The sequence below is a fragment of the Oncorhynchus tshawytscha genome, linkage group LG02 (assembly GCF_018296145.1).
Source record: "Oncorhynchus tshawytscha isolate Ot180627B linkage group LG02, Otsh_v2.0, whole genome shotgun sequence".
Classification (NCBI taxonomy): Eukaryota; Metazoa; Chordata; class Actinopteri; order Salmoniformes; family Salmonidae; genus Oncorhynchus; species Oncorhynchus tshawytscha.
The window spans coordinates 5,332,625-5,360,124 of record NC_056430.1 but is presented as its reverse complement, the minus strand read 5'-3'; the positions used below and the strand labels follow the sequence as shown (position 1 = coordinate 5,360,124).

At 45.2% G+C, this 27,500-nt stretch overlaps 1 protein-coding gene across 2 annotated transcripts in view; it reads left to right on the top strand.

Moving 5' to 3' along the window:
* LOC112237828 (dystroglycan) overlaps positions 1-27,500 on the top strand; it is a 117,480-nt gene that overhangs the window by 73,770 nt on the left and 16,210 nt on the right. For both annotated transcript variants that reach the window (XM_042329721.1, XM_042329719.1), the window contains exon 2: positions 1-472. This exon is cut by the window's left edge and continues 279 nt beyond it. In XM_042329721.1, coding sequence (XP_042185655.1) covers positions 65-472 — 408 coding nt within the window. In that variant the 5' untranslated portion in view covers positions 1-64. The remainder of the gene's footprint in view (positions 473-27,500) is intronic.

Below are 27,500 nucleotides of genomic sequence, written 5' to 3'. Positions count from 1 at the left end.
TGCATGCTGTCCTCTCCAGGGGACATCCTCCTTTGTGTGAGAGATAGTTAACAAAAGACAAAGAATGCCCAATAAACAGAGAGGAGAGTGTCGAGCGGCGGAGGAGGCTAGAGTGGGGATGCCTGGTCTGGGGAGCCTAGCTGTGGGTTGCAGGGCTAGTGTGTTGCTGCTACTGGCTCTCATGGTAACTCTGGCTCAAGGGGCCTGGCCACTGGATCAATCCCAGGGACAGGTGGAGGTGCTGGGGGACATGATGGTGGACGGACCGGGGGAGCTGGAGGCCTCCATGCACTCCTCCATACTGTCAGACTTCCAGGCGGTAGAGGCCTTGGATCCGGTGGCGGATGCAGTTCAGCAATCTGCAGTAGGAGCAAGGGGAGTGTCAGGATTCCCTGACTCGTCTGCTGTGGTTGGCCGGGTGTTTCAGATGAAGGTTCCGGTGAAGACGGACCATACCAGGAACATGGTGAAGGTGAGAACCCTAATCAATCATTACTGAGGCCCCTGAGGGGGGATGTGTGTGTGTGTGTGTGTGGTGTGTGTGTGTGTGTGTGTGTTTCAGGGTTTCCAGACAATGTGACTGGGAAGATTTTAATTTAACGTCCATTTAAGAAATATACCGGTCCCCATATGGATTGGGTGCATAACCCATGTCCACCACGCTGCTCAGAATGACACAAATCATGTTTACATTATGGTGGTGCATCATCATAGAACAAGTATTAATGAACCAGCCAATAAAACATCATATTCAAATATTTGCCAAAATGCAATTTAGCAGGAAAACACCATTCTAAACAGCACACCTGGGGGAAACACCATTCTAAACAGCACACCTGGGGAAAACACCATTCTAAACAGCACACCTGGGGAAAACACCATTCTAAACAGCACACCTGGGGGAAACACCATTCTAAACAGCACACCTGGGGAAAACACCATTCTAAACAGCACACCTGGGGAAAACACCATTCTAAACAGCACACCTGGGGAAAACACCATTCTAAACAGCACACCTGGGGAAAACACCATTCTAAACAGCACACCTGGGGAAAACACCATTCTAAATAGCACACCTGGGGAAAACACCATTCTAAACAACACACCTGGGGAAAACACCATTCTAAATAGCACACCTGGGGGAAAACACCATTCTAAACAACACACCTGGGGAAAACACCATTCTAAACAGCACACCTGGGGGAAACACCATTCTAAACAACACACCTGGGGAAAACACCATTCTAAATAGCACACCTGGGGAAAACACCATTCTAAACAGCACACCTGGGGGAAACAGCATTCTAAACAACACACCTGGGGAAAACACCATTCTAAACAGCACACCTGGGGAAAACACCATTCTAAACAACACACCTGGGGAAAACACCATTCTAAACAGCACACCTGGGGGAAACACCATTCTAAACAGCACACCTGGGGGAAAACACCATTCTAAACAGCACACCTGGGGGAAAACACCATTCTAAACAGCACACCTGGGGGAAAACACCATTCTAAACAGCACACCTGGGGGAAAACACCATTCTAAACAGCACACCTGGGGGAAACACCATTCTAAACAGCACACCTGGGGGAAAACAACATTCTAAACAGCACACCTGGGGGAAACACCATTGTAAACAGCACACCTTGGGGAAAACACCATTCTAAACAGCACACCTGATAGCGGTTCGATATACAGTATGTGGCAGAGATGAACATCTCTGTTAGATGCTTAGAAAGAGGAGGAAACTAAAGATGCAACAACTAGGATAGGTTTTTAATGTTACTGGGATTGTGACTTTGGCTTCAGGACAACGAAAGAACGTTGATATGAAAACCAATAGAACAGGAGAGAGATGACATAGTGGTGGGTCTAATAGAACAGGAGAGAGATAGAACAGGAGAGAGATGACATAGTGGTGGGTCTAATAGAACAGGAGAGAGATGACATAGTGGTGGGTCCAATAGAACAGGAGAGAGATAGAACAGAACAGGAGAGATGACATAGTGGTGGGTCCAATAGAACAGAGAGAGAGATAGAACAGGAGAGAGATGACATAGTGGTGGGTCTAATAGAACAGGAGAGAGATGACATAGTGGTGGGTCTAATAGAACAGGAGAGAGATGACATAGTGGTGGGTCTAATAGAACAGGAGAGAGATGACATAGTGGTGGGTCCAATAGAACAGGAGAGAGATAGAACAGGAGAGAGATGACATAGTGGTGGGTCTAATAGAACAGGAGAGAGATGACATAGTGGTGGGTCTAATAGAACAGGAGAGAGATGACATAGTGGTGGGTCCAATAGAACAGGAGAGAATAGAACAGGAGAGAGATGACATAGTGGTGGGTCTAATAGAACAGGAGAGAGATGACATAGTGGTGGGTCTAATAGAACAGGAGAGATGACATAGTGGTGGGTCTAATAGAACAGGAGAGAGATGACATAGTGGTGGGTCTAATAGAACAGGAGAGAGATGACATAGTGGTGGGTCTAATAGAACAGGAGAGAGATGACATAGTGGTGGGTCTAATAGAACAGGAGAGAGATGACATAGTGGTGGGTCTAATAGAACAGGAGAGAGATGACATAGTGGTGGGTCCAATAGAACAGGAGAGAGATGACATAGTGGTGGGTCCAATAGAACAGGAGAGAGATGACATAGTGGTGTGTTTAATAGAACAGGAGAGAGATGACATAGTGTGGCTCCAATAGAACAGGAGAGAGATGACATAGTGTCGCTCCAATAGGCAGGACAGAAATGACATAGTGGTGGGCCCAATAGAACAGGAGAGAGATGACATAGTGGTGTGTCTAATAGAACAGGAGAGAGATGACATAGTGGTGGATCTAATAGCACAGGAGAGAGATGACATAGTCATGGGTCTAATAGAACAGGAGAGAGATGACATAGTGGTGGGTCTAATAGAACAGGAGAGAGATGACATAGTGGTGGGTCTAATAGAACAGGAGAGAGATGACATAGTGGTGGGTCCAATAGAACAGGAGAGAGATGACATAGTGGTGGGTCCAATAGAACAGGAGAGAGATGACATAGTGGTGGGTCTAATAGAACAGGAGAGAGATGACATAGTGGTGGGTCTAATAGAACAGGAGAGAGATGACATAGTGGTGGGTCCAATAGAACAGGAGAGAGATGACATAGTGGTGGGTCCAATAGAACAGGAGAGAGATGACATAGTGGTGGGTCTAATAGAACAGGAGAGAGATGACATAGTGGTGGGTCTAATAGAACAGGAGAGAGATGACATAGTGGTGGGTCCAATAGAACAGGAGAGAGATAGAACAGGAGAGAGATGACATAGTGGTGGGTCTAATAGAACAGGAGAGAGATGACATAGTGGTGGGTCTAATAGAACAGGAGAGAGATGACATAGTGGTGGGTCTAATAGAACAGGAGAGAGATGACATAGTGGTGGGTCTAATAGAACAGGAGAGAAATGACATAGTGGTGTGTCTAATAGAACAGGAGAGAGATGACATAGTGGTGGATCCAATAGAACAGGAGAGAGATGACATAGTGGTGGGCCCAATAGAACAGGAGAGAGATGACATAGTGGTGGGTCTAATATAACAGGAGAGAGATGACATAGTGGTGGGTCTAATAGAACAGGAGAGAGATGACATAGTGGTGGGTCCAATAGAACAGGAGAGAGTTGACATAGTGGTGGGTCTAATAGAACAGGAGAGAGATGACATAGTGGTGGGTCCAATAGAACAGGAGAGAGATGACATAGTGGTGGGTCTAATAGAACAGGAGAGAGATGACATAGTGGTGGGTCTAATAGAACAGGAGAGAGATGACATAGTGGTGGGTCCAATAGAACAGGAGAGAGTTGACATAGTGATGGGTCTAATAGAACAGGAGAGAGATGACATAGTGGTGGGTCCAATAGAACAGGAGAGAGATGACATAGTGGTGGGTCTAATAGAACAGGAGAGAGATGACATAGTGGTGGGTCTAATAGAACAGGAGAGAGATGACATCGTGGTGGGTCCATTCGGGAAGGAAATGGAAATTATAACTCCCGTCTATACAGACATATATCATCTCATTCCAAATACTTCACCAGAAAGCATGACTTAGCCACAGAGGAATTAAGGATCATTAGCTTCTTAAAAAAAAAAAAAAAAATGTTTTGATTGTTTAAAATCACAAGCTTGTAGGCCTATGCCTATTTGGGAAGCCCACAGTTAAAATCACAAGCTTGTAGGCCTATGCCTATTTGGGAAGCCCACAGTTATCGGCCTAGTTGATTATTAAGTCACGCTGTCAGAGAAAAGCATCTAAAATACTGTTTGTGTGGAAAAATAATTTATCTGGAATACAATGTAAAAGTGTTGAGACAAGAAAAAGGGGAGGAGGTGTGTGTGGTGAAGATGTGTGCAATTCTCTCTCCAGAATCGCTCCGCTGTCTCCCACCAATTCTTGCATTGTTTCATTGTGTATATTGTTTGCCTTTTTTACTTCTTTTAGAACATATATTTTCCCCATTACACACAGTACCAGTCAAAAATATTTAGACACACCTATTCATTCCAGGGTTTTTCTTTATTTTTTAAAATATATTCTACATTTATAGAATAATAGTGAAGACCTCAAAACTATGAAATAACACATATGGAATCATGTCGTAACCAAAAAAGTGTTAAACAAATAAAATGAACCTCTCTGGGATATGTGGGACGGTAGCGTCCCACCCGGCCAAAAGCCAGGGGAAATGCAGAGCGTCAAATTCAAATATATACTATAAAAATTATACTTTCATTAAATCACACATGCAAATTAAAGCTACACTTGTTGTGAATCCAGCCAACATGTCAGATTTCAAAAAGGCTTTTCGGTGAAAGCAAACGATGCTGTTATCTGAGGATTGCACCTCCGTAAACAAAGAGAGAAAAGCATATTTCAACCCTGCAGGTGCGACAGAAATAAAAATATAATTCATGCCTTACCTTTGACGAGCTTCTTTTGTTGGCACTCCAATATGTCCCATAAACATCACAAATGGTCCTTTTGTTCGATGACTTCCGTCCATATATATCCAAAATGTCCATTTATTTGGCATGTTTGATCCAGAAAAACACCGGTTCCAACTTGCGCAACGTCACTACAAAATATCTCAAAAGTTACCTGTAAACTTTTCCAAAACATTTCAAACTACTTTTGTAATACAACTTTCGGTATTTTTTTACGTAAATAATCGATAAAATTGAAGACGGGATGATCTGTGTTCAATACAGGACGAAAACAAACTGACGCCACCTTTCTGGCCACGCGCCTCTATCTAATCAAATCAAATCAAATGTATTTGTCACATACACATGGTTAGCAGATGTTAATGCGAGTTTAGCGAAATGCTTGTGCTTCTAGTTCGACAATGCAGTAATAACCAACAAGTAATCTAACCTAACAATTCCACAACTACTACCTTATACACACAAGTGTAAAGGGATAAAGAATATGTACATAAAGATATATGAGAGCCTTACGGTTGAGGGCGGTGCAGTTGCCGTACCAGGCGGTGATACAGCCCGACAGGATGCTCTCAATTGTGCATCTGTAGAAGTTTGTGAGTGCTTTTGGTGACAAGCCAAATTTCTTCAGCCTCCAAAGGTTGAAGAGGCACTGCAGCGCCTTCTTCACCACGCTGTCTGTGTTGGTGGACCAATTCAGTTTGTCCGGGATGTGTACACCGAGGAACTTAAAACTTACTACCCTCCCCACTACTGTCCCGTTGATGTGGATAGGGGGGTGCTCCCTCTGCTGTTTCCTGAAGTCCACAATCATCTCCTTTGTTTTGTTGACGTTGAGTGTGAGGTTATTTTCCTGACACCACACTCCGAGGGCCCTCACCTCCTCCCTGTAGGCCGTCTCGTCGTTGTTGGTAATCAGGCCTACTACTGTAGTGTCTAACAGTACACTTCAAGTGACCCTCGTTCAAGATGGCCGTACTTCTTCATTACACAAAGGAAAAACCTCAACCAATTTCTAAAGACTGTTGACATCCAGTCGAAGCGATAAGAACTGCAAGAAGGTCCCTTAGAAATCTGGATTCCCAATGAAAACTCATTGAAAAGAGTGACCTCAAAAAACAAATCAGAATGGTTTGTCCTCTGGGTTTCGCCTGCTAATAAGTTCTGTTATACTCACAGACAGTTTTAGAAACTTCAGAGTGTTTTCTATCCAAATCTACTAATACTATACATATACTATACATATTTTATCTTCTGGGGATGAGTAGCAGGCAGTTGAATTTGGGCATGCGGCTTTTCATCCAGACGTGAAAATACTGCCCCCCGTCACCAAGAAGTTAAACAAATCAAAAATGTATTTTATATTTGAGACTCTTCAAAGTAGCCAGCCTTCACCTTGTTGACAGCTTTTGACTGGTACTGTAATTCTACAGCATATTGACAATGTCACATGTGAAAAACATTCCTGTACTAAGACTAGCTTAGAGACAGTGGCTAGATTGTAGTTAGTTATCTGTCCATGTCTTTCCACGAGGGCCCCAGACTCCCCACAGACGCTGGTCTGTGATTGATTGTGAAACATGCCAAATATTTGAAATGCATGACCCCAGCACTTATTCCCATGATAACAATCTGTCTTCCAGTCTTCGGGTGTAGTCCTATATTCACGGGATCTTTTCTGCCCTGTCAAACACATGTTAAAAAGTCCCTGGTATAATACACCAAACCATGAGTACTTTTGCATATTGGGAATATGGACCCTGACAGCTGGGCTAAAGAATGCTAACGCCAAGCCCTATCGCCAAGCCCTATCGCCAAGCCCTATCGCCAAGCCCTATCGCCAAGCCCTATCGCCAAGCCCTATCGCCAAGCCCTATCGCCAAGCCCTATCGCCAAGCCCTATCGCCAAGCCCTATCGCCAAGCCCTATCGCCAAGCCCTATCACCAAGCCCTATCGCCAAGCCCTATCACCAAGCCCTATCGCCATGTTCTATCACCATGCCCTATCGCCATGTTCTAAAGAGTAGAGCCTGCTTTTTTTACACACACGTACACAATAAAGGACAAGCACACACACACACACACACACACACACACACACACACTCACACAGACACTAAATCTGATGGGCACACACCCATATACACAGGTAGCCAAAGCTCAAGGCTGTAGAGCAAAGTGATCGTCAATGTTAGACTACCATGAGACCAATAATAACATCTAAGGTTTTATGGTGTAAAATCAGAGATGCATGAGAGAGAGAGTTGTATTATGAATGTGGTATGTATTATGTATTATGAATGTGGTATGTATTATGAATGTGGTATGTATTATGAATGTGGTATGTGGTATGCATTATGTATTATGAATGTGGTATGTATTATGAATGTGGTATGCATTATGTATTATGAATGTGGTATGCATTATGTATTATGAATGTGGTGAATGTGGTATGCATTATGTATTATGAATGTGGTATGTATTATGCATGTGGTATGCATTATGTATTATGAATGTGGTGAATGTGGTATGTATTATGTATTATGAATGTGGTATGTATTATGTATTATGAATGTGGTATGCATTATTATGAATGTGGTATGCATTATGAATGTGGTATGTATTATGAATGTGGTATGTATTATGTATTATGAATGTGGTATGCATTATGTATTATGAATGGTATGCATTATGTATTATGAATGTGGTATGTATTATGAATGTGGTATGCATTATGAATGGTATGCATTATGTATTATGAATGTGGTATGCATTATGTATTATGAATGGTATGCATTATGTATTATGAATGTGGTATGTATTATGAATGTGGTATGAATTATGTGCATTATGTTTTATGAATGTGGTATGCATTATGTATTATGAATGTGGTATGCATTATGTATTATGAATGTGGTATGCATTATGTTTTATGAATGTGGTATGCATGTATTATGAATGTGGTATGTATTATGAATGTGGTATGCATTATGTTTTATGAATGTGGTATGTATTATGAATGTGGTATGCATTATGAATTATGAATGTGGTATGTATTATGAATGTGGTATGTATTATGAATATTATAATGTTTTATGAATGTATGCATTATGTATTATGAATGTGGTATGCATTATGTATTATGAATGTGGTGAATGTGGTATGCATTATGTATTATGAATGTGGTATGTATTATGAATGTGGTATGCATTATGTATTATGAATGTGGTATGTATTATGAATGTGGTATGCATTATGTATTATGAATGTGGTATGTATTATGAATGTGGTATGTATTATGTATTATGAATGTGGTATGCATTATGTATTATGAATGTGGTATGTATTATGTATTATGAATGTGGTATGCATTATGTATTATGAATGTGGTATGCATTATGTATTATGAATGTGGTATGCATTATGTATTATGAATGTGGTATGCATTATGTATTATGAATGTGGTATGCATTATGTATTATGAATGTGGTATGTATTATGCATGTGGTATGCATTATGTATTATGAATGTGGTATGCATTATGCATGTGGTATGCATTATGTATTATGAATGTGGTATGCATTATGCATGTGGTATGTATTATGAATGTGGTATGCATTATGCATGTGGTATGCATTATGTATTATGTATATGGTATGTATTATGTATTATGAATGTGGTATGCATTATGTATTATGAATGTGGTATGCATTATGAATTATGAATGTGGTATGCATTATGTTTTATGAATGTGGTATGCATTATGCATGTGGTATGCATTATGTATTATGAATGTGGTATGCATTATGTATTATGAATGTGGTATGTATTATGTATTATGAATGTGGTATGCATTATGTATTATGAATGTGGTATGCATTATGTATTATGAATGTGGTATGCATTATGTATTATGAATGTGGTATGTATTATGTATTATGGATAACAATTCACACAGTTGCTGTAATGGCCTCGGACACAAGGGATAAGCTCACAGCCATCCAGTGGGGCCTAGTTATTCACAATTATCGGTGTAATTACTTTGGCTTCACACTCCCACTCGCCTCTCTTTCATTCTCTGAAAATTAACGGGGCCATACTTGCGAACATGTTTCAAGGTTAAGTTTAAGCATCAGCCAATTAAAATTGTTAAGTACTGTCACACGGTAGTAAGCTACATTGTATCTGGTCCCATCAGATAACTTGGCACACGTTAGCCCTATGCTAGCCTCACCAGGTGGCAGTGATTTATTTCCTGTAACAAATTCCTCATCAGCCTATCAAAGATCTTAAACATTTTCCTCCACAAACCAATGGCATTTCTTAAAATAGGTCAACTCGGCCACCAAAGGGATACATGTGAACCTTGAATTCTCAAGCTAGGAAACACAGACTAGAAGAAGGAGAAGAAGCCTCTAGATGATTCCAAGACCATGCAGGCGTGGCTACTCGCAGGCGTGGCTACTCGCAGGTGTGGCTACTCGCTGGCGTGACTACTCGCAGGCGTGTCTACTCGCAGGCGTGTCTACTCGCAGGCGTGGCTACTCGCAGGCGTGGCTACTCGCAGGCGTGGCTACTCGCAGGCGTGGCTACTCGCTGGCGTGACTACTGCAGGCGTGTCTACTCGCAGGCGTGGCTACTCGCAGGCGTGGCTACTCGCAGGCGTGGCTACTCGCAGGCGTGGCTACCGCAGGCGCGGCTACTCGCAGGCGCGCTACTCGCAGGCTACCGCAGGCAGGCGGCTACTCGCAGGCGTGGCTACTCGCAGGCGCGGCTACTCGCAGGCGCGGCTACTCGCAGGCGCGGCTACTCGCAGGCGCGGCTACTCGCAGGCGCGGCTACTCGCAGGCGCGGCTACTCGCAGGAAAAACTGTGTTTCTAAAATCTCTTTTTAACTCCTTTTAATACCGAAAGATGCAGAAGGAAAATGAAATGTCCAGATACTTGTCAATATGTTACAGTGAAATCAGCTCGTCTCTCAAAAATTGAGACATACACTACCGTTCAAAAGTTTGGGGTCACTTCAAAAATTGTTACTTAGATATTTTTTTAAGAAAAGCAAAAAAAAAAGGTACATTAAAATAACATCAAATTGATCAGAAATACAGTGTAGACATTGTTAATGTTGTATATGACTATTGTAGCTAGAAACAGATGATTTCTTATGGAATATCTACATAGGCGTACCAGCAACCATCACTCCTGTGTTCCAGTGGCATGTTGTGTTAGCTAATCCAAGTTTATAATTTGAAAAGGAAAGATAAAAGAAAAGATTAAGATGGGCAAAAGAACACAGTCAATGGAACTCTGGACAGAGGAACTCTGCCTAGAAGGCCAGTATCCTGGAGTCACCTCTTCACTGTTTACGTTGAGACTGGTGTTTTGGTACTTTTTAATTAAGCTTCCAGTTGAGGACTTATGAGGTGTCTATTTCTCAAACTAGACACACTAATGTACTTGTCCTCTTGCTCAGTTGTGCACCGGGGCCTCCTACTCCTCTTTCTATTCTGGTTAGAAACAGTTTACGCTGTTCTGTGAAGGGAGTAGTACACAGCGTTGTACGAGATCTTCAGTTCATTGGCAATTTCTCACATGGAATAGCCTTCATTTCTCGGAACAAGAATAGTTTCGGAAGAAAGGTCTTTGTTTCTGTCCATTTTGAGCCTGTAATCGAACCCACAAATGATGATGCTTCAGTTACTCAACTAGTCTAAAGGAGGCCAGTTTTATTGCTTCTTTAATCAGTACAACCATTTTCAGCTGTGCTAACATAATTGCAAAAGGGTTTTCTAATGATCAATTAGCCTTATAAACTTGGATTAGCTAGCAAAATGTGCCATTGGAACACAGGGGTGATGGTTGCTGATAATGGGCCTCTACGACTATGTAGATATTCCATAAAGAAATCTGCCGTTTCCAGTTACAATAGTCATTTACAGCATTAACAATGTCTACACTGTGTTTCTAATCAATTTGATGTTATTTTAATGGACAAAAAATGTGCTTTTCTTTCAAAAACAAGGACATTTCTAAATGACCCAAAACTTTTGAACGGTAGTGTATATTCCTGTCGCCCGGACTTCCCTGTCGCCCGGACTTCCCTGTCGCCCAGACCTCCCTGTCGCCCAGACCTCCCTGTCGCCCAGACCTCCCTGTCGCCCAGACCTCCCTGTCGCCCAGACCTCCCTGTCGCCCAGACCTCCCTGTCGCCCAGACCTCCCTGTCGCCCAGACCTCCCTGTCGCCCAGACCTCCCTGTCGCCCAGACCTCCCTGTCGCCCAGACTTCCCTGTTGCCCAGACTTCCCTGTCACCCAGACTTCCCTGTCGCCTAGACTTCCCTGTCACCTAGACTTCCCTGTCGCCTAGACTTCCCTGTTGCCTAGACTTCCCTGGGGAAACTGCTTTGTGAGACTGCTTTTCTTTCCAGTGTATATTCTCTCTCCTCTCCACCCGTCACCAGACAGGACTCTCTTTTTCTTCTCTTTCCCTCTCTTTCCCTGAAACCCCTCCCACACAGAGGCTTGCGCTGAACCCAGTTAGGCTTGGCGGCGTGGCAGGAAAACTTGTATTAGTAGGATGGATGACCAGATAAAAATGGGTGAAATATGTGACTCTTTATGTGTTTCTGGTCAGATATATCCAGTTCATTCAACCCAGATGTGTATCCCTCCCTGCCTGCCTGCCTGCCTCCCTCCCTCCCTCCCTCCCTCCCTCCCTCCCTCCCTCTCTGCCTCTCTGCCTCCCTCTCTATTTGTTATGTTATAATTGCGTAGCAACCAACCAGGGTTTGGAGGCCCTTCTATCTACTGCTGGTGTTATGTAGCTCATGTCCAGGTCCGGCTCCAAGCATAAACAACATAAGCAGAGAGGGTGGAGTCAGTCGGGGTCTCAGTCGTTGTCGGGGTCTCAGTCGGGGTCTCAGGTGTTGTCTCAGTCGGTGGGGTCTCAGTTGGTGTCTCAGGTGTTGTCGGGGTCTCAGTCGGGTCTCAGTCGGGGTCTCATGTGTTGTCGGGGTCTCAGTCGGTGTCTCAGTCGGGGTCCCAGGTGTTATCCGGGTCTCAGGTGTTGTCTCAGGTGTTGTCTCAGTTGTTGTCTCAGTCGGGTCTCAGTCGTTGTCTCAGTCGGGGTCTCAGTTGTTGTCTCAGTCGGGGTCTCAGTTGTTGTCTCAGTCATTGTCGCGGTCTCAGTCGGGGTCTCAGTCATTGTCGCGGTCTCAGTCGGGGTCTCAGTCGTTGTCTCAGTTGGGGTCTCAGTCGGGGTCTCAGTTGTTGTCTCAGTCGGGGTCTCAGTTGTTGTCTCAGTCGGGGAGTCAGTCGGGGTCGTTGTCGGGGTCTCAGTCGGGGTCTCAGTCGTTGTCGGGGTTTCAGTCGTTGTCGGGGTCTCAGTCGGGGTCTCAGTCGTTGTCGGGGTCTCAGTCGGGGTCTCAGTCTGGGTCTCAGTCTGGGTCTCAGGTGTTGTCTCAGTCTGGGTCTCAGGTGTTGTCTCAGTCGTGGTCTCAGGTGTTGTCTCAGTTGGGGTCTCAGTCGAGGTCTCGGTCATTGTCTCAGTCGGGGTCTCGGGTGTTGTCTCAGTCGGGGTCTCAGTCGGGGTCTCAGGTGTTGTCTCAGTCGGGGTCTCAGGTGTTGTCGGGGTCTCAGATGTTGTCTCAAGTGTTGTCTCTGTCGGGGTCTCAGTCGTTGTCTCGGGTGTTGTCGGGGTCTCAGTCGGGGTCTCAAGTGTTGTCTCAGTCGGGGTCTCAGGTGTTGTCTCAGTCGTGGTCTCAGGTGTTGTCTCAGTTGGGGTCTCAGTCGAGGTCTCGGTCATTGTCTCAGTCGGGGTCTCGGGTGTTGTCTCAGTCGGGGTCTCAGTCGGGGTCTCAGGTGTTGTCTCAGTCGGGGTCTCAGGTGTTGTTGGGGTCTCAGATGTTGTCTCAAGTGTTGTCTCAGTCGGGGTCTCAGGTGTTGTCTCGTGGTCTCAGGTGTTGTCTCAGTTGGGGTCTCAGTCGAGGTCTCGGTCATTGTCTCAGTCGGGGTCTCGGGTGTTGTCTCAGTCGGGGTCTCGGGTGTTGTCTCAGTCGGGGTCTCAGTCGGGGTCTCAGGTGTTGTCTCAGTCGGGGTCTCAGGTGTTGTCGGGTTCTCAGATGTTGTCTCAGTCGGGTCTCAGTCGGGGTCTCATGTGTTGTCAGGGTCTCAGTCGGTGTCTCAGTCGGGGTCTCAGGTGTTATCCGGGTCTCAGGTGTTGTCTCAGGTGTTGTCTCAGTTGTTGTCTCAGTCGGGGTCTCAGTCGTTGTCTCAGTCGGGGTCTCAGTTGTTCTCAGTCGGGGTCTCAGTTGGGGTCGTTGTCGGGGTCTCAGTCGTTGTCTCAGTCGGGGTCTCAGTCGGGGTCTCAGTCGTTGTCTCAGTCGGGGTCTCAGTCGTTGTCTCAGTCGGGGTCTCAGTTGTTGTCTCAATCGGGGTCTCAGTTGTTGTCTCAGTCGTTGTCGGGGTCTCAGGTGTTGTCTCAGGTGTTGTCTCAGTCTGGGTCTCAGTCGGGGTCTCAGTCGTTGTCTCAGTCGGGGTCTCAGTTGTTGTCTCAGTCGGGGTCTCAATTGTTGTCTCAGTCGTTGTCGGGGTCTCAGTCGTTGTCTCAGTCGTTGTCTCAGTCGGGGTCTCAGTCGGGGTCTCAGTCGGGGTCTCAGTCGGGGTCTCAGTTGTTGTCTCAGTCGTTGTCGGGGTCTCAGTTGTTGTCTCAGTCGGGGTCTCAGTTGTTGTCTCAGTCGGGGTCTCAGTCGGGGTCTCAGTCGTTGTCTCAGTCGTTGTCGCGGTCTCAGTCGTTGTCTCAGTCGGGGTCTCAGTCGTTGTCTCAGTCGGGGTCTCAGTACGTGCCCAAGGGCCCTGAACTCCATAGACTAACAAAATCAATCATATTAGCATAAATCATGGCACAAGTGTAGAATTGCAGGAAATTAGCTTTAAAACTGCAAAAATCTCTCTCCACCTCATGGCAAAATAAATAGATTTGCAGTTAATAAGCTGTATAACTGCGAAACACATTTTTTTTGTAGAATTGCATTAAATTCGTTATAAAATTGCAAGATTCTCTAGAATATCATGAAAGCTTTAAAACGGCTAAATGTTCTCAACACCACATGGTAAAGTCTATTCTTCTCTCCTCCGTCAAAAAGGGGGCGACTAAAACACATACTGAGGGGAGATAAATATTTCATTTAGTGAACACAACACAACAGCCCCCAACTGAAATATGTATCTGTTGACTAAGTCATTCCTAAAACTGCGTTAGTCTGTGAACCCTGGCAGAAGTGGAGTTGAGTTTACACATTTTATTTTACACGGATCTCAAATGACACTTAATTCCCTATACATGTAGGACACTACTTTAGACCAGAGCCCTATGAGCCATGAGCAAATGTAGTAGCACTAAACATGGGATAGAGTGCATTTGGGACATACCCAGTGATACGGCCAAAAACAGAGACCACTAACAACCCACTAATACTCTCTCTGTGTGTGTGTGTGTGTGTGTGTGTGTGTGTGTGTTATTCTACAACATTCAAGCCTCTGTAGCTTTTCTCCCTTGTCCATCTCCTCCTTTCTCTCTCCTCTTCCTCCTCCTCCTCCTCTTCCTTCTCCTCATCCTCCTCCCTCTCCTCCATCTCCTTTCTCTCTCATCTTCGTTCGCCTTCTCAATAACTATTCATTATGGTAACTGCAAGCAAATGTTGTTGTGGCTTGTTCCTTTTAGAAAAGGCTTCATGACTACTCTGTTCCGAACAGCTTGGTGCCTCCTGGGTTGAGGGTCACCTCAGGTCTTCTCCATCCCAAATGCCACCCTATCCCCTACATAATGCGCTACATTTGACCAGGGCCCTGTAGGGAATAGGGTGCCATGTGCCTATAGGAAGTTTGTGACTCATCCTTAGAGGTTACCTGAGTGAGAGGAAACTAGGGAACTGAAGTCCTGAGTGAGAGGAAACTAGGGAACTGAAGTCTCTCTCTCTCTCTCTCTCTCTCTCTCTCAATTCAATTCAATTCAATTCAATTCAATTCAAAGTGCTTTATTGGCATGGGAAACATATGTTTACATTGCCAAAACAAGTGAAATAGATAATAAACAAAAGTGAAATAAACAATAAAAATGAACAGTAAATATTACACTCACAGAAGTTCCAAAAGAATAAGATATTTCTAATGTCATATTATGTCTATATACAGTTTTATAATGATGGGCAAATAGTTAAAGTACAAAAGGGAAAATAAATAAACATAAATATAGGTTATATTTACAATGGTGCTTGTTCTTCACTTGTTGACCTTTTCTGTCATAGCACCCTGTGGTATTTCACCCAGTAGCTACAGGAATTTATCACAATTGGATTTGTTTTCAAATTCTTTGTGGATCTGTGTAATCTGAAGGAAATATGTGTCTCTAACTTGGTCATAAATTTGGCAGGAGGTTAAGAAGTGCAGCTCAGTTTCCCCCTAATTTTGTGGGCAGTGTTCACATAGCCTGTCTTCTCTTGAGAGCCATGTCTGCCTACGGCGGTCTATCTCAAAAGCAAGGCTATGCTCACTGAGTCTGTACATAGTCAAAGCTTTCCTTAAGTTTGGGTCAGTCACAGTGGTCAGGTATTCTGCCACTGTGTACTCTCTGTTTAGGGCCAAATAGCATTCTAGTTTGCTCTGTTTTTTTGTTAATTCTTTCCAATGTGTCAAGTAATTATCTTTTTGTTTTCTCATGATTTGGTTGGGTCTAATTGTGTTGCTGTCCTGAGGCTCTGTGGGGTGTGTTTGTATTTGTGAACAGAGCCCCAGGACCAGCTTGCTTAGGGGACTCTTCTCCAGGTTCATCTCTCTGTAGGTGATGGCTTTCTTATGGAGGGTTTGGGAATCGCTTCCTTTTAGGTGGTTGTGGAATTTAATGGCTCTTTTCTGAATTGTGATAATTAGCGAATATCGGCCTCATTCTGCTCTGCATGCATTATTTGGTGTTTTACATTGTACACTGCATGCAGAGTCTCAATTTGTTGTTTGTCCCATTTTGTGAATTATAGTTGGTGAGCGGACCCCAGAGCTCATGACCGTAAATGGCAATGAGATTTATAACTTTTTAATGTATTTTTTAGACAGATCCTAATTGGTTTGTCGAATTTCATGTTCCTTTGATGGCATAGGGTGCTCCTAGGCCGTCATTGAAAATAAGAATGTGTTCTTAACTGACTTGCCTACTAAAATAAAGGTAAAATAAAAAAATAAAAATAGAAGGTCCTTCTTGCCTTGTCTCTCAGATTGTTCTCAGCTTTGTGGAAGTTACCTGTGGCGCTGATGTTTAGGCCGAGGTATGTATAGTTTTGTGTGTGCTCTAGGGCAACAGTGTCTAGATGGAATTTATATGTGTGGTCATGGTCATGGTCCTGGCGACTGGACCTGTTTTGGAACACCATTACTTTGGTCTTACTGAGATTTACTGTCAGGGTCCAGGTCTGGCAGAATCTGTGCAGAAGATCTAGGTGCTGCTGTAGGCCGTCATTGGTTGGGGAAAGAAATACCAGATCGTCAGCAAACGGTAGACATTTGACTTCAAATTCTAGTAGAATGAGGCCGGCTACTGCAGACTGTTCTAATGCCTACGCCAATGTTCTAACGCCAATTCGTTGATATACCGTATATGTGACTCTTCGGTCATTTGAATTTCTGGTTTTTTACATTGGATTAAAGTAGAGACTCAGAGCTACAAAATGATATATCACGCACTGCAGTTGAGGAAACAATGGTAAAGTCATTCTGCTTTGAAAGTTTATCAACTTTTAAAATCACTTTTGAGGAAACTGTGTTTCAATGTTTTGTTACTACTATTGGAGATGTCTTCTTTGTCTACACCCATCCAGCATTGTTCACACCCTCTTAAGCCTTAGCCCCACCCATTCAGCATTGTTCACACCCTCTTAAGCCTTAGCCCCACCCATTCAGCATTGTTCACACCCTCTTAAGCCTTAGCCCCACCCATTCAGCATTGTTCACACCCTCTTAAGCTTTAGCCCCACCCATCTCTTTAAGGGTTGATACAACCGTTCCGTACTAACTACCCAGCTACTTTCAGACATCTAAGAGAGAGAGAGAGAGAACAGCTCACTGATCATTACTCAGCCTACCTGTGGTTTCGCATTCAGAGCGCACAGTGGACGTTCTGGCCAATAAGTAGAGTTGTTCTGAAAGCTCTGACCTCACAACTACAGTCAAGCACCCAAGCTAACTGGCTATCAATGGCTAGCTACTTCCAGACACATAATGAGCGAACACCCTAATTCTGAACGTTTTACTTTCCCTAGCAGAGCTTGTTAGGCTGTTTGCGTGTTATCCAGAGCATTGGTGACTGTAACTGTGCTGCTGGCAACAACTGAATTATGCTGATGTTGCCGACGTTTTACTGACACATATTCAACGTGTTGAGCTCTCAAAAATGCATCAGTTATTCTGTGCTCTGGCAGACTAAGACAGGCTTTTTGTTAAGAAATGTAGCTAGCTAGCTAGGTAAACAATGAATCCCAACGCATGACGTAACGTTAGTTAGCGGGCCAGCCAGCTAACATTAGCTAGCTAACAGTACACTTTAACTTGAAATGAAAATACTTTGTCAAAATTAGAGTGGAGTCTTTTGTTAAGACATGTAGCTAAACAATGGACAATAATCACAACTCATGACGTTACTACCCTGCATGAATCTGCAGGTAGCTAACCACCAGGTTCTATGGCTATAACTAGTCAAGCAAATGTGTCGGAGATACGAAGAATAAGATCATACTTATAACGTTAGCTAGCGACCCAGCCAGCTAACATTAGGTACCTAACAGTACACTTTAGAAGAAAAAGAAACGCGCACCTATTTAGGCGAGGTGCTGGCTAGCGGAGTGGAAAACTTGAAAATAAAAGAGAGCCGCACACTCTAGGAGCTCTGATGCAAAAATGCCATCTATTTTGTGAAGTGCACCAGTCCCTCCTGCAGCAAAGCGCTCCCACAACATGATGCTGCCACCCCCGTGCTTCACAGTTGGGATGGTGTTCTTCGGCTTGCAAGTGTCCCCCTTTCCCTCCAAACATAACGATGGTCATTATGGCCAGACAGTTCTATTTTTCTTTCAATAGACCAGAGAACACTTCTCCAAAAAGTACAATCTTTGGCCCCATGTGCAGTTGCAAACCGTAGTCTGGCTTTTTTATGGCGGTTTTGGAGCAGTGGCTTCTTCCTTGCTGAGCGGCCTTTCAGGTTATGTCGATATAGGACTTGTTTTACTGTGGTTATAGATGAGTTTGTACCTGTTTCCTCCAGCATCTTCACAAGGTCCTTCGCTGTTGTTCTGGGATTGATTTGCACTTTTCGCACCAAAGTACATTCATCTCTAGGAGACAGAACACATCCCCTTCCTGAGCGGTATAACGGCTGCGTGGTCCCGTGGTGTTCATACTTGCTATTGTCTGTACAGATGAACGTAGTACCTTCAGGCATTTGAAATTTGCTCGCAAGGATGAACCAGACTTGTGGAGTTCTGAATTTTTTTTTTCTGAGGTCTTGGCTGATTTCTTTTGATTTTCCCATGATGTCAAGCAAAGAGGCACTGAGTTTGAAGGTAGGCCTTGAAATACATCCACAGGGACACCTCCAATTGACTCAAATGATGTCAATTAGCCTATCAGAAGCTTCTAAAGCCATGACATCATTTTCTGGAATTTTCCAGACAGTTTAAAGGCACAGTCAACTTAGTGTATGTAAACTTCTGGAATTGTGATACAGTGAATTATAAGTGAAGTAATCTGTAAACAATTGTTGGAAAAATTACTTGATTCTGTCCATATATAGCTTGTTTTTTTTGCAGGTTCAGAAATGGCTGAAGTTTTGCAACATTTGTCTTGAGCTAACTCTGCAAATAGCAGTGCTGGGTGATTTAAAAAGTCCTATTCAATTGATCAATAATATAATCCTACTCTTAGCAAAAATGCATATCTTTAATTAACAACGTGTAGAATCTATGAGAATAGAAAGGTTCAGTACTTTTGTGAAACATCACAGCACAGTTGAAAAATATATGGCCAATAGAAATCCAAAAGTGGATTGTGTTCAGAGATAGACGCGAGGGGTTTCGTTGGAGCTGAAAGGTAGGACTAATAACCAGCAAAAGATAACTAATGTAAAATATACTGTGTCTGTAACATGTATATAGTATGTATAAGCTGGAAGTAGAAGCCTAAGTGTTGCTGTCCATTAGTTTACTCCAATTAGGGGAGGGGTGGTAGGGTTAGTGGAACATAATAAAGACAATTATATATATAAAAAGTATATATTAAAAAAATAATATATAAAATATATATAAAAAATATATATTTATTTATTTGCTTATTTTCAAAAATATGGGGGATTGGAAATGAATCATTGATGGAAGCCACAATCTATCTGCAATATTAAAGCTGATCTTCCCCCTAAAAAAATAGTAAGAAGTAGCTGATTTGACATTTGCCTTAAATATTGTTTTCACTGAGGAAATGTACGAGTCTGCTGTTAAAGCTCTCTCTCTTTCCCTCTCTCCCTCCCTCATATGTGCTGCCATAGAATTGCATTCTATGAGTCTTTTCCCAGACACACAGCATAGATATCATAAATGTCCGTTATCCTCAGTGTGTTTGACAGTGGAAACTAAAACAAGGAAGGGTGTATTCTAGGACTGTGCTCTGGGGTATAATACTATTGCTCTAGTGCTGAACAGCAATAGAATAGAGTGATATATATTAATGTTTTAACAGTTTGAAAATGGGCTGGATTTGGAGACCAGTCTCTCATAAACATCCGACGGTCTGTCTAGCTACCAACCCTAACGGTTTTCATAGCTACCCACCCTAACGGTCTGCCTAGCTACCAGCCCTAACGGTCTGCCTAGCTACCAGCCCTAACGGTCTGCCTAGCTACCAGCCCTAACGGTCTGCCTAGCTACCAGCCCTAACGGTCTGTCTAGCTACCCACCCTAACGGTCTGTCTAGCTACCAACCCTAACGGTCTGTCTAGCTACCAACCCTAACGGTTTTCCTAGCTACCCACCCTAACGGTCTGCCTAGCTACCCACCCTAACTGTCTGCCTAGCTACCAACCCTAACGGTTTTCCTAGCTACCCACCCTAACGGTCTGCCTAGCTACCAACCCTAACGGTTTTCCTAGCTACCCACCCTAACTGTCTGTCTAGCTACCAACCCTAACGGTTTTCCTAGCTACCCACCCTAACTGTCTGTCTAGCTACCAACCCTAACGGTTTTCCTAGCTACCCACCCTAACGGTCTGCCTAGCTACCAGCCCTAACGGTTTTCCTAGCTACCCACCCTAACGGTCTGCCTAGCTACCAGCCCTAACGGTTTTCCTAGCTACCCACCCTAACGGTCTGCCTAGCTACCAGCCCTAACGGTTTTCCTAGCTACCCACCCTAACGGTCTGCCTAGCTACCAGCCCTAACGGTTTTCCTAGCTACCCACCCTAACGGTCTGCCTAGCTACCAGCCCTAACGGTCTGTCTAGCTACCAACCCTAACGGTTGCCTAGCTACCAGCCCTAACGGTCTGCCTAGCTACCAGCCCTAACGGTCTTCTAGCTACCCACCCTAACGGTCTGCCTAGCTACCAGCCCTAACGGTCTGTCTAGCTACCCACCCTAACGGTCTGCCTAGCTACCAGCCCTAACTGCCAGTCTAGTCTAGCTACCCACCCTAACGGTCTGCCTAGCTACCAGCCCTAACTGCCAGTCTAGCTACCCACCCTAACAGTCTGCCTAGCTACCAGCCCTAACGGTCTGTCTAGCTACCCACCCTAACGGTCTGCCTAGCTACCAGCCCTAACTGTCTGTCTAGCTACCCACCCTAACGGTCTGCCTAGCTACCAGCCCTAACTGTCTGTCTAGCTACCCACCCTAACGGTCTGCCTAGCTACCAGCCCTAACTGTCTGTCTAGCTACCCACCCTAACGGTCTGCCTAGCTACCCAGCCCTAACGGTCTGTCTAGCTACCCACCCTAACGGTCTGCCTAGCTACCAGCCTTAACTGTCTGTCTAGCTACCCACCCTAACGGTCTGCCTAGCTACCAGCCCTAACTGTCTGTCTAGCTACCCACCCTAACAGTCTGCCTAGCTACCAGCCCTAACGGTCTGTCTAGCTACCCACCCTAACGGTCTGCCTAGCTACCAGCCCTAACTGTCTGTCTAGCTACCCACCCTAACGGTCTGCCCAGCTACCATCCCTAACTGTCTGTCTAGCTACCCACCCAAACGGTCTGCCTAGCTACCAGCCCTAACTGTCTGTCTAGCTACCCACCCAAACGGTCTGCCTAGCTACCAGCCCTAACTGTCTGTCTAGCTACCCACCCTAATGGTCTGCCTAGCTACCAGCCCTAACTGTCTGTCTAGCTACCCACCCTAACGGCCTGTCTAGCTACCCACCCTAACGGTCTGCCTAGCTACCCACCCTAACATTCTCTCCTCCTCCTCCTCCTCTCCTCCACCTCTCCTCATCCTCCTCTCTTCCTCCTCATCCTCTCCTCCTTCTCTCCTCTACCTCTCATCCACCTCTCCTCCTCTTCCTCCTCCACATCCATGTCTCCTCCCCCTTTCCCTCCTGATCTCCTCCTCCTTTCCCTCCTCCACCTCCTCCTCTCCTCCAACTCTAGACTGATACTGTATGTCAAAATGAGGACATGTTTAGTTTAACGGTGGTGTACATAGGCCTAGATCTAGGGCAGAGCATGTCATTAATGTAAACAGTACAGAATGTCTTCGATACTTTAGTTGTTGATTCTACACCACTCACTCATCTTGTAATTTCTCCCTTTACTTCTCCATCACATCCTAGATCTCTTTTCTCCTCATGCAGTGTGTAGCCGCTGATTGTGGGGGGCGCTGATAGTCAGAGACGCTAATAGACAGGGACGCTGATAGTGCTGATAGACAGAGACGCTGATAGTCAGGGACTCTGATAGTCAGAGACGCTGATAGACAGGGACGCTGATAGTCAGAGACTCTGATAGTCAGAGACGCTGATAGACAGGGACGCTGATAGTCAGAGGCGCTAATAGTCAGGGACGCTGACAGTGCTGATAGACAGAGTGCTGACAGAGACGCTGATAGTCAGGGACGCTGATAGTCAGGGACGCTGATAGTCAGAGACGCTGATAGTCAGAGACGCTGATAGTCAGAGACGCTGATAGAGAGGTCACGCTGATAGACAGGGACGCTGATAGTCAGAGGGACGCTGATAGACAGGGACGCTGATAGTCAGAGACGCTGATAGACAGGGACGCTGATAGTCAGAGACGCTTATAGTCAGAGATGCTGATAGTCAGAGACGCTGATGGCCAGAGACGCTGATAGTCAGAGACGCTGATAGTCAGAGACGCTGATAGTCAGAGACGCTTATAGTCAGAGACGCTGATAGTCAGAGACGCTGATAGTCAGAGACGCTGATAGTAGACAGACAGGGACGCTGATAGTCAGAGACGCTGATAGTCAGAGACGCTGATAGTCAGAGACGCTGATAGTCGGAGACGCTGATAGTCAGAGACGCTGATAGTCAGAGACGCTGATAGTCAGAGACGCTTATAGTCAGAGATGCTGATAGTCAGAGACGCTGATGACCAGAGACGCTGATAGTCAGAGACGCTGATAGTCAGAGACGCTGATGACCAGAGACGCTGATAGTCAGAGACACTGATTGCCCTAATAATCAGAGACGCTGATAGTCAGAGACACTGTTTGTGCTGATAGTCAGAGACGCTGATAGTCAGAGACGCTGATAGTCAGGGACGCTGATAGTCAGAGACGCTGATTGTGCTGATATCTAGAGACGCTGATAGTCTAAGACGCTGATAGTCAGAGACGCTGATAGTCAGGGACGCTGATAGTGCTGATAGTCAGAGACGCTGATAGTGCTAATAGTCAGAGACGCTGATAGTGCTGATAGACAGAGACGCTGATAGTCAGGGACGCTGATAGTCAAAGACACTGATTGTGCTAATAATCAGAGACGCTGATAGTCAGAGACAATGTTTGTGCTGATAGTCAGAGACGCTGATAGTCAGGGACGCTGATAGTCAGGGACGCTGATAGTCCTGATAGTCAGAGACACTGATAGCCAGAGACACTGAGAGTCAGAGACGCTGATAGTCAGACAGAGACGCTGATAGTCAGGGACACTGATAGTCAGAGACACTGTTTGTGCTGATAGTCAGAGACTCTGATAGTCAGAGACGCTGATAGTCAGAGACACTGATAGTCAGGGACGCTGATAGTACTGATAGTCACGCTGATAGACAGAGACTGATAGTGCTGATAGTCAGAGACGCTGATAGTCAGAGACACTGATAGTCAGAGACGCTGATAGTCAGAGACGCTGATAGTCAGAGACGCTGACATATTGTGCAGATAGTCAGAGACGCTGATTGTGCTGATAGTCAGAGACGCTGATAGTCAGAGACGCTGATAGTCAGAGACGCTGAGAGTCAGAGACGCTGATAGTCAGAGACACTGATAGTGCTGATAGACAGAGACGCTGATAGTCAGGGACGCTGATAGTCAGAGACACTGATTGTGCTAATAATCAGAGACGCTGATAGTCAGAGACAATGTTTGTGCTGATAGTCAGAGACGCTGATAGTCAGAGACGCTGATAGTCAGGGACGCTGATAGTACTGATAGTCAGGGACGCTGATAGTCAGAGACGCTGATAGACAGAGACGTTGATAGTCAGAGAAGCTAATAGTCAGAGACTCTGATAGTCAGAGACGCTAATAGTCAGAGACGCTGATAGTCAGAGACGCTGAGAGTCAGAGTCGCTGATAGTCAGAGACGCTGATAGTCAGAGACGCTGATAGTGCTGATAGACAGAGACGCTGATAGTCAGGGACACTGATAGTCAGAGACGCTGATTGTGCTAATAACACTGATAGTCAGAGACACTGTTTGTGCTGATAGTCAGAGACTCTGATAGTCAGAGACGCTGATAGTCAGAGACGCTGATAGTCAGGGACGCTGATAGTCAGAGACACTGATAGTCAGAGACACTGATTGTGCTGATAGTCAGAGACGCTGATAGTCAGAGACACTGATAGTCAGAGACGCTGAGAGTCAGAGACGCTGATAGTCAGAGACGCTGATAGTGCTGATAGTCAGAAGAGACGCTGATAGTCAGGTACGCTGATAGTCAGAGACACTGATTGTGCTAATAATCAGAGACGCTGATAGTCAGAGACAATGTTTGTGCTGATAGTCAGAGACGCTGATAGTCAGAGACGCTGATAGTCACGCTGTATAGTCAGGGACGCTGATAGTCAGAGACGCTAATAGTCAGAGACGCTGATAGTCAGAGACGCTGATAGTCAGAGACGCTGATAGTCAGAGACGCTGATAGTCAGAGACTCTGATAGTCAGAGACACTGATAGTGCTAATAGTCAGAGACACTGATAGTGCTAATAGTCAGAGACGCTGATAGTCAGAGACGCTGATAGTCAGAGACTCTGATAGTCAGAGAAGCTAATAGTCAGAGACTCTGATAGTCAGAGACGCTTATAGTCAGAGACACTGATTGTGCTGATAGTCAGAGACGCTGATAGTGCTAATAGTCAGAGACACTGATTGTGCTGATAGTCAGAGACGCTGATAGCCAGAGACGCTGAGAGTCAGAGACGCTGATAGTCAGGGACGCTGATAGTCAAAGACACTGATTGTGCTAATAATCAGAGACGCTGATAGTCAGAGACAATGTTTGTGCTGATAGTCAGAGACGCTGATAGTCAGGGACGCTGATAGTCAGGGACGCTGATAGTCCTGATAGTCAGAGACACTGATAGCCAGAGACACTGAGAGTCAGAGTCGCTGATAGTCAGAGACGCTGATAGTCAGAGACGCTGATAGTGCTGATAGACAGAGACGCTGATAGTCAGGGACACTGATAGTCAGAGACACTGTTTGTGCTGATAGTCAGAGACTCTGATAGTCAGAGACGCTGATAGTCAGAGACGCTGATAGTCAGGGACGCTGATAGTACTGATAGTCAGAGACGCTGATAGTGCTAATAGTCAGAGACACTGATTGTGCTGATAGTCAGAGACGCTGATAGTCAGAGACGCTGAGAGTCAGAGACGCTGATAGTCAGAGACGCTGATAGTGCTGATAGACAGAGACGCTGATAGTCAGGGACGCTGATAGTCAAAGACACTGATTGTGCTAATAATCAGAGACGCTGATAGTCAGAGACAATGTTTGTGCTGATAGTCAGAGACGCTGATAGTCAGGGACGCTGATAGTCAGGGACGCTGATAGTCCTGATAGTCAGAGACACTGATAGCCAGAGACACTGAGAGTCAGAGACGCTGATAGTGCAGACAGAGACGCTGATAGTCAGGGACACTGATAGTCAGAGACACTGTTTGTGCTGATAGTCAGAGACTCTGATAGTCAGAGGGAGTCAGAGACACTGATAGTCAGAGACACTGATAGTACTGATAGTCAGGGACGCTGATAGACAGAGACGCTGATAGTGCTGATAGTCAGAGACGCTGATAGTCAGAGACACTGATAGTCAGAGACGCTGATAGTCAGAGACGCTAATAGTCAGAGAGTCGCTGATAGTCAGAGACACTGATTGTGCAGATAGTCAGAGACGCTGATTGTGCTGATAGTCAGAGACGCTGATAGTCAGAGACGCTGATAGTCAGAGACGCTGAGAGTCAGAGACGCTGATAGTCAGAGACACTGATAGTGCTGATAGTCAGAGACACTGATAGTGGGACGCTGATAGTCAGAGACACTGATTGCTAATAATGCTGATAGTCAGAGACAATGTTTGTGCTGATAGTCAGAGACGCTGATAGTCAGAGACGCTGAGAGTCAGGGACGCTGATAGTCTGATAGTCAGACGCTGATAGTGCTGATAGACAGAGACGCTGATAGTCAGAGAAGCTGATAGTCAGAGACTCTGATAGTCAGAGACGCTAATAGTCAGAGACCCTGATAGTCAGAGACGCTGAGAGTCAGAGTCGCTGATAGTCAGAGACGCTGATAGTCAGAGACGCTGATAGTCAGAGACGCTGATAGTCAGGGACACTGATAGTCAGAGACTGATTGTGCTAATAGTCAGAGACGCTGATAGTCAGAGACACTGTTTGTGCTGATAGTGACTCTGATAGTCAGAGACGCTGATAGTCAGAGACACTGATAGTCAGAGACACTGATTGTGCTGATAGTCAGAGACGCTGATAGTCAGAGACACTGATAGTCAGAGACGCTGAGAGTCAGAGACGCTGATAGTCAGAGACGCTGATAGTCAGAGACGCTGATAGTGCTGATAGACAGAGACGCTGATAGTCAGGGACGCTGATAGTCAGAGACACTGATTGTGCTAATAATCAGAGACGCTGATAGTCAGAGACAATGTTTGTGCTGATAGTCAGAGACGCTGATAGTCAGAGACGCTGATAGTCAGGGACGCTGATAGTACTGACAGTCAGGGACGCTGATAGTCAGAGACGCTGATAGACAGAGACGTTGATAGTCAGAGAAGCTAATAGTCAAAGACTCTGATAGTCAGAGACGCTGATAGTCAGAGACGCTGATAGTCAGAGACTCTGATAGTCAGAGAAGAGTCACTGATTGTGCTGATAGTCAGAGACGCTGATAGTGCTAATAGTCAGAGACACTGATTGTGCTGATAGTCAGAGATGCTGATAGTGCTAATAGTCAGAGACACTGATTGTGCTGATAGTCAGAGACGCTGTAGCCAGAGACGCTGAGAGTCAGAGACGCTGATAGTCAGAGACGCTGATAGTGCTGATAGACAGAGACGCTGATAGTCAGGGACGCTGATAGTCAAAGACACTGATTGTGCTAATAATCAGAGACGCTGATAGTCAGAGACAATGTTTGTGCTGATAGTCAGAGACGCTGATAGTCAGGGACGCTGATAGTCAGGGACGCTGATAGTCCTGATAGTCAGAGACACTGATAGCCAGAGACACTGAGAGTCAGAGACGCTGATAGTGCTGATAGACAGAGACGCTGATAGTCAGGGACACTGATAGTCAGAGACACTGTTTGTGCTGATAGTCAGAGACTCTGATAGTCAGAGACGCTGATAGTCAGAGACGCTGATAGTCAGGGACGCTGATAGTACTGATAGTCAGGGACGCTGATAGACAGAGACGCTGATAGTGCTGATAGTCAGAGACGCTGATAGTCAGAGACACTGATAGTCAGAGACGCTGATAGTCAGAGACGCTGATAGTCAGAGACGCTGATAGTCAGAGACACTGATTGTGCAGATAGTCAGAGACGCTGATTGTGCTGATAGTCAGAGACGCTGATAGTCAGAGACGCTGATAGTCAGAGACACTGATAGTGCTGATCAGAGACGCTGATAGTCAGGGACGCTGATAGTCAGAGACACTGATTGTGCTAATAATCAGAGACGCTGATAGTCAGAGACAATGTTTGTGCTGATAGTCA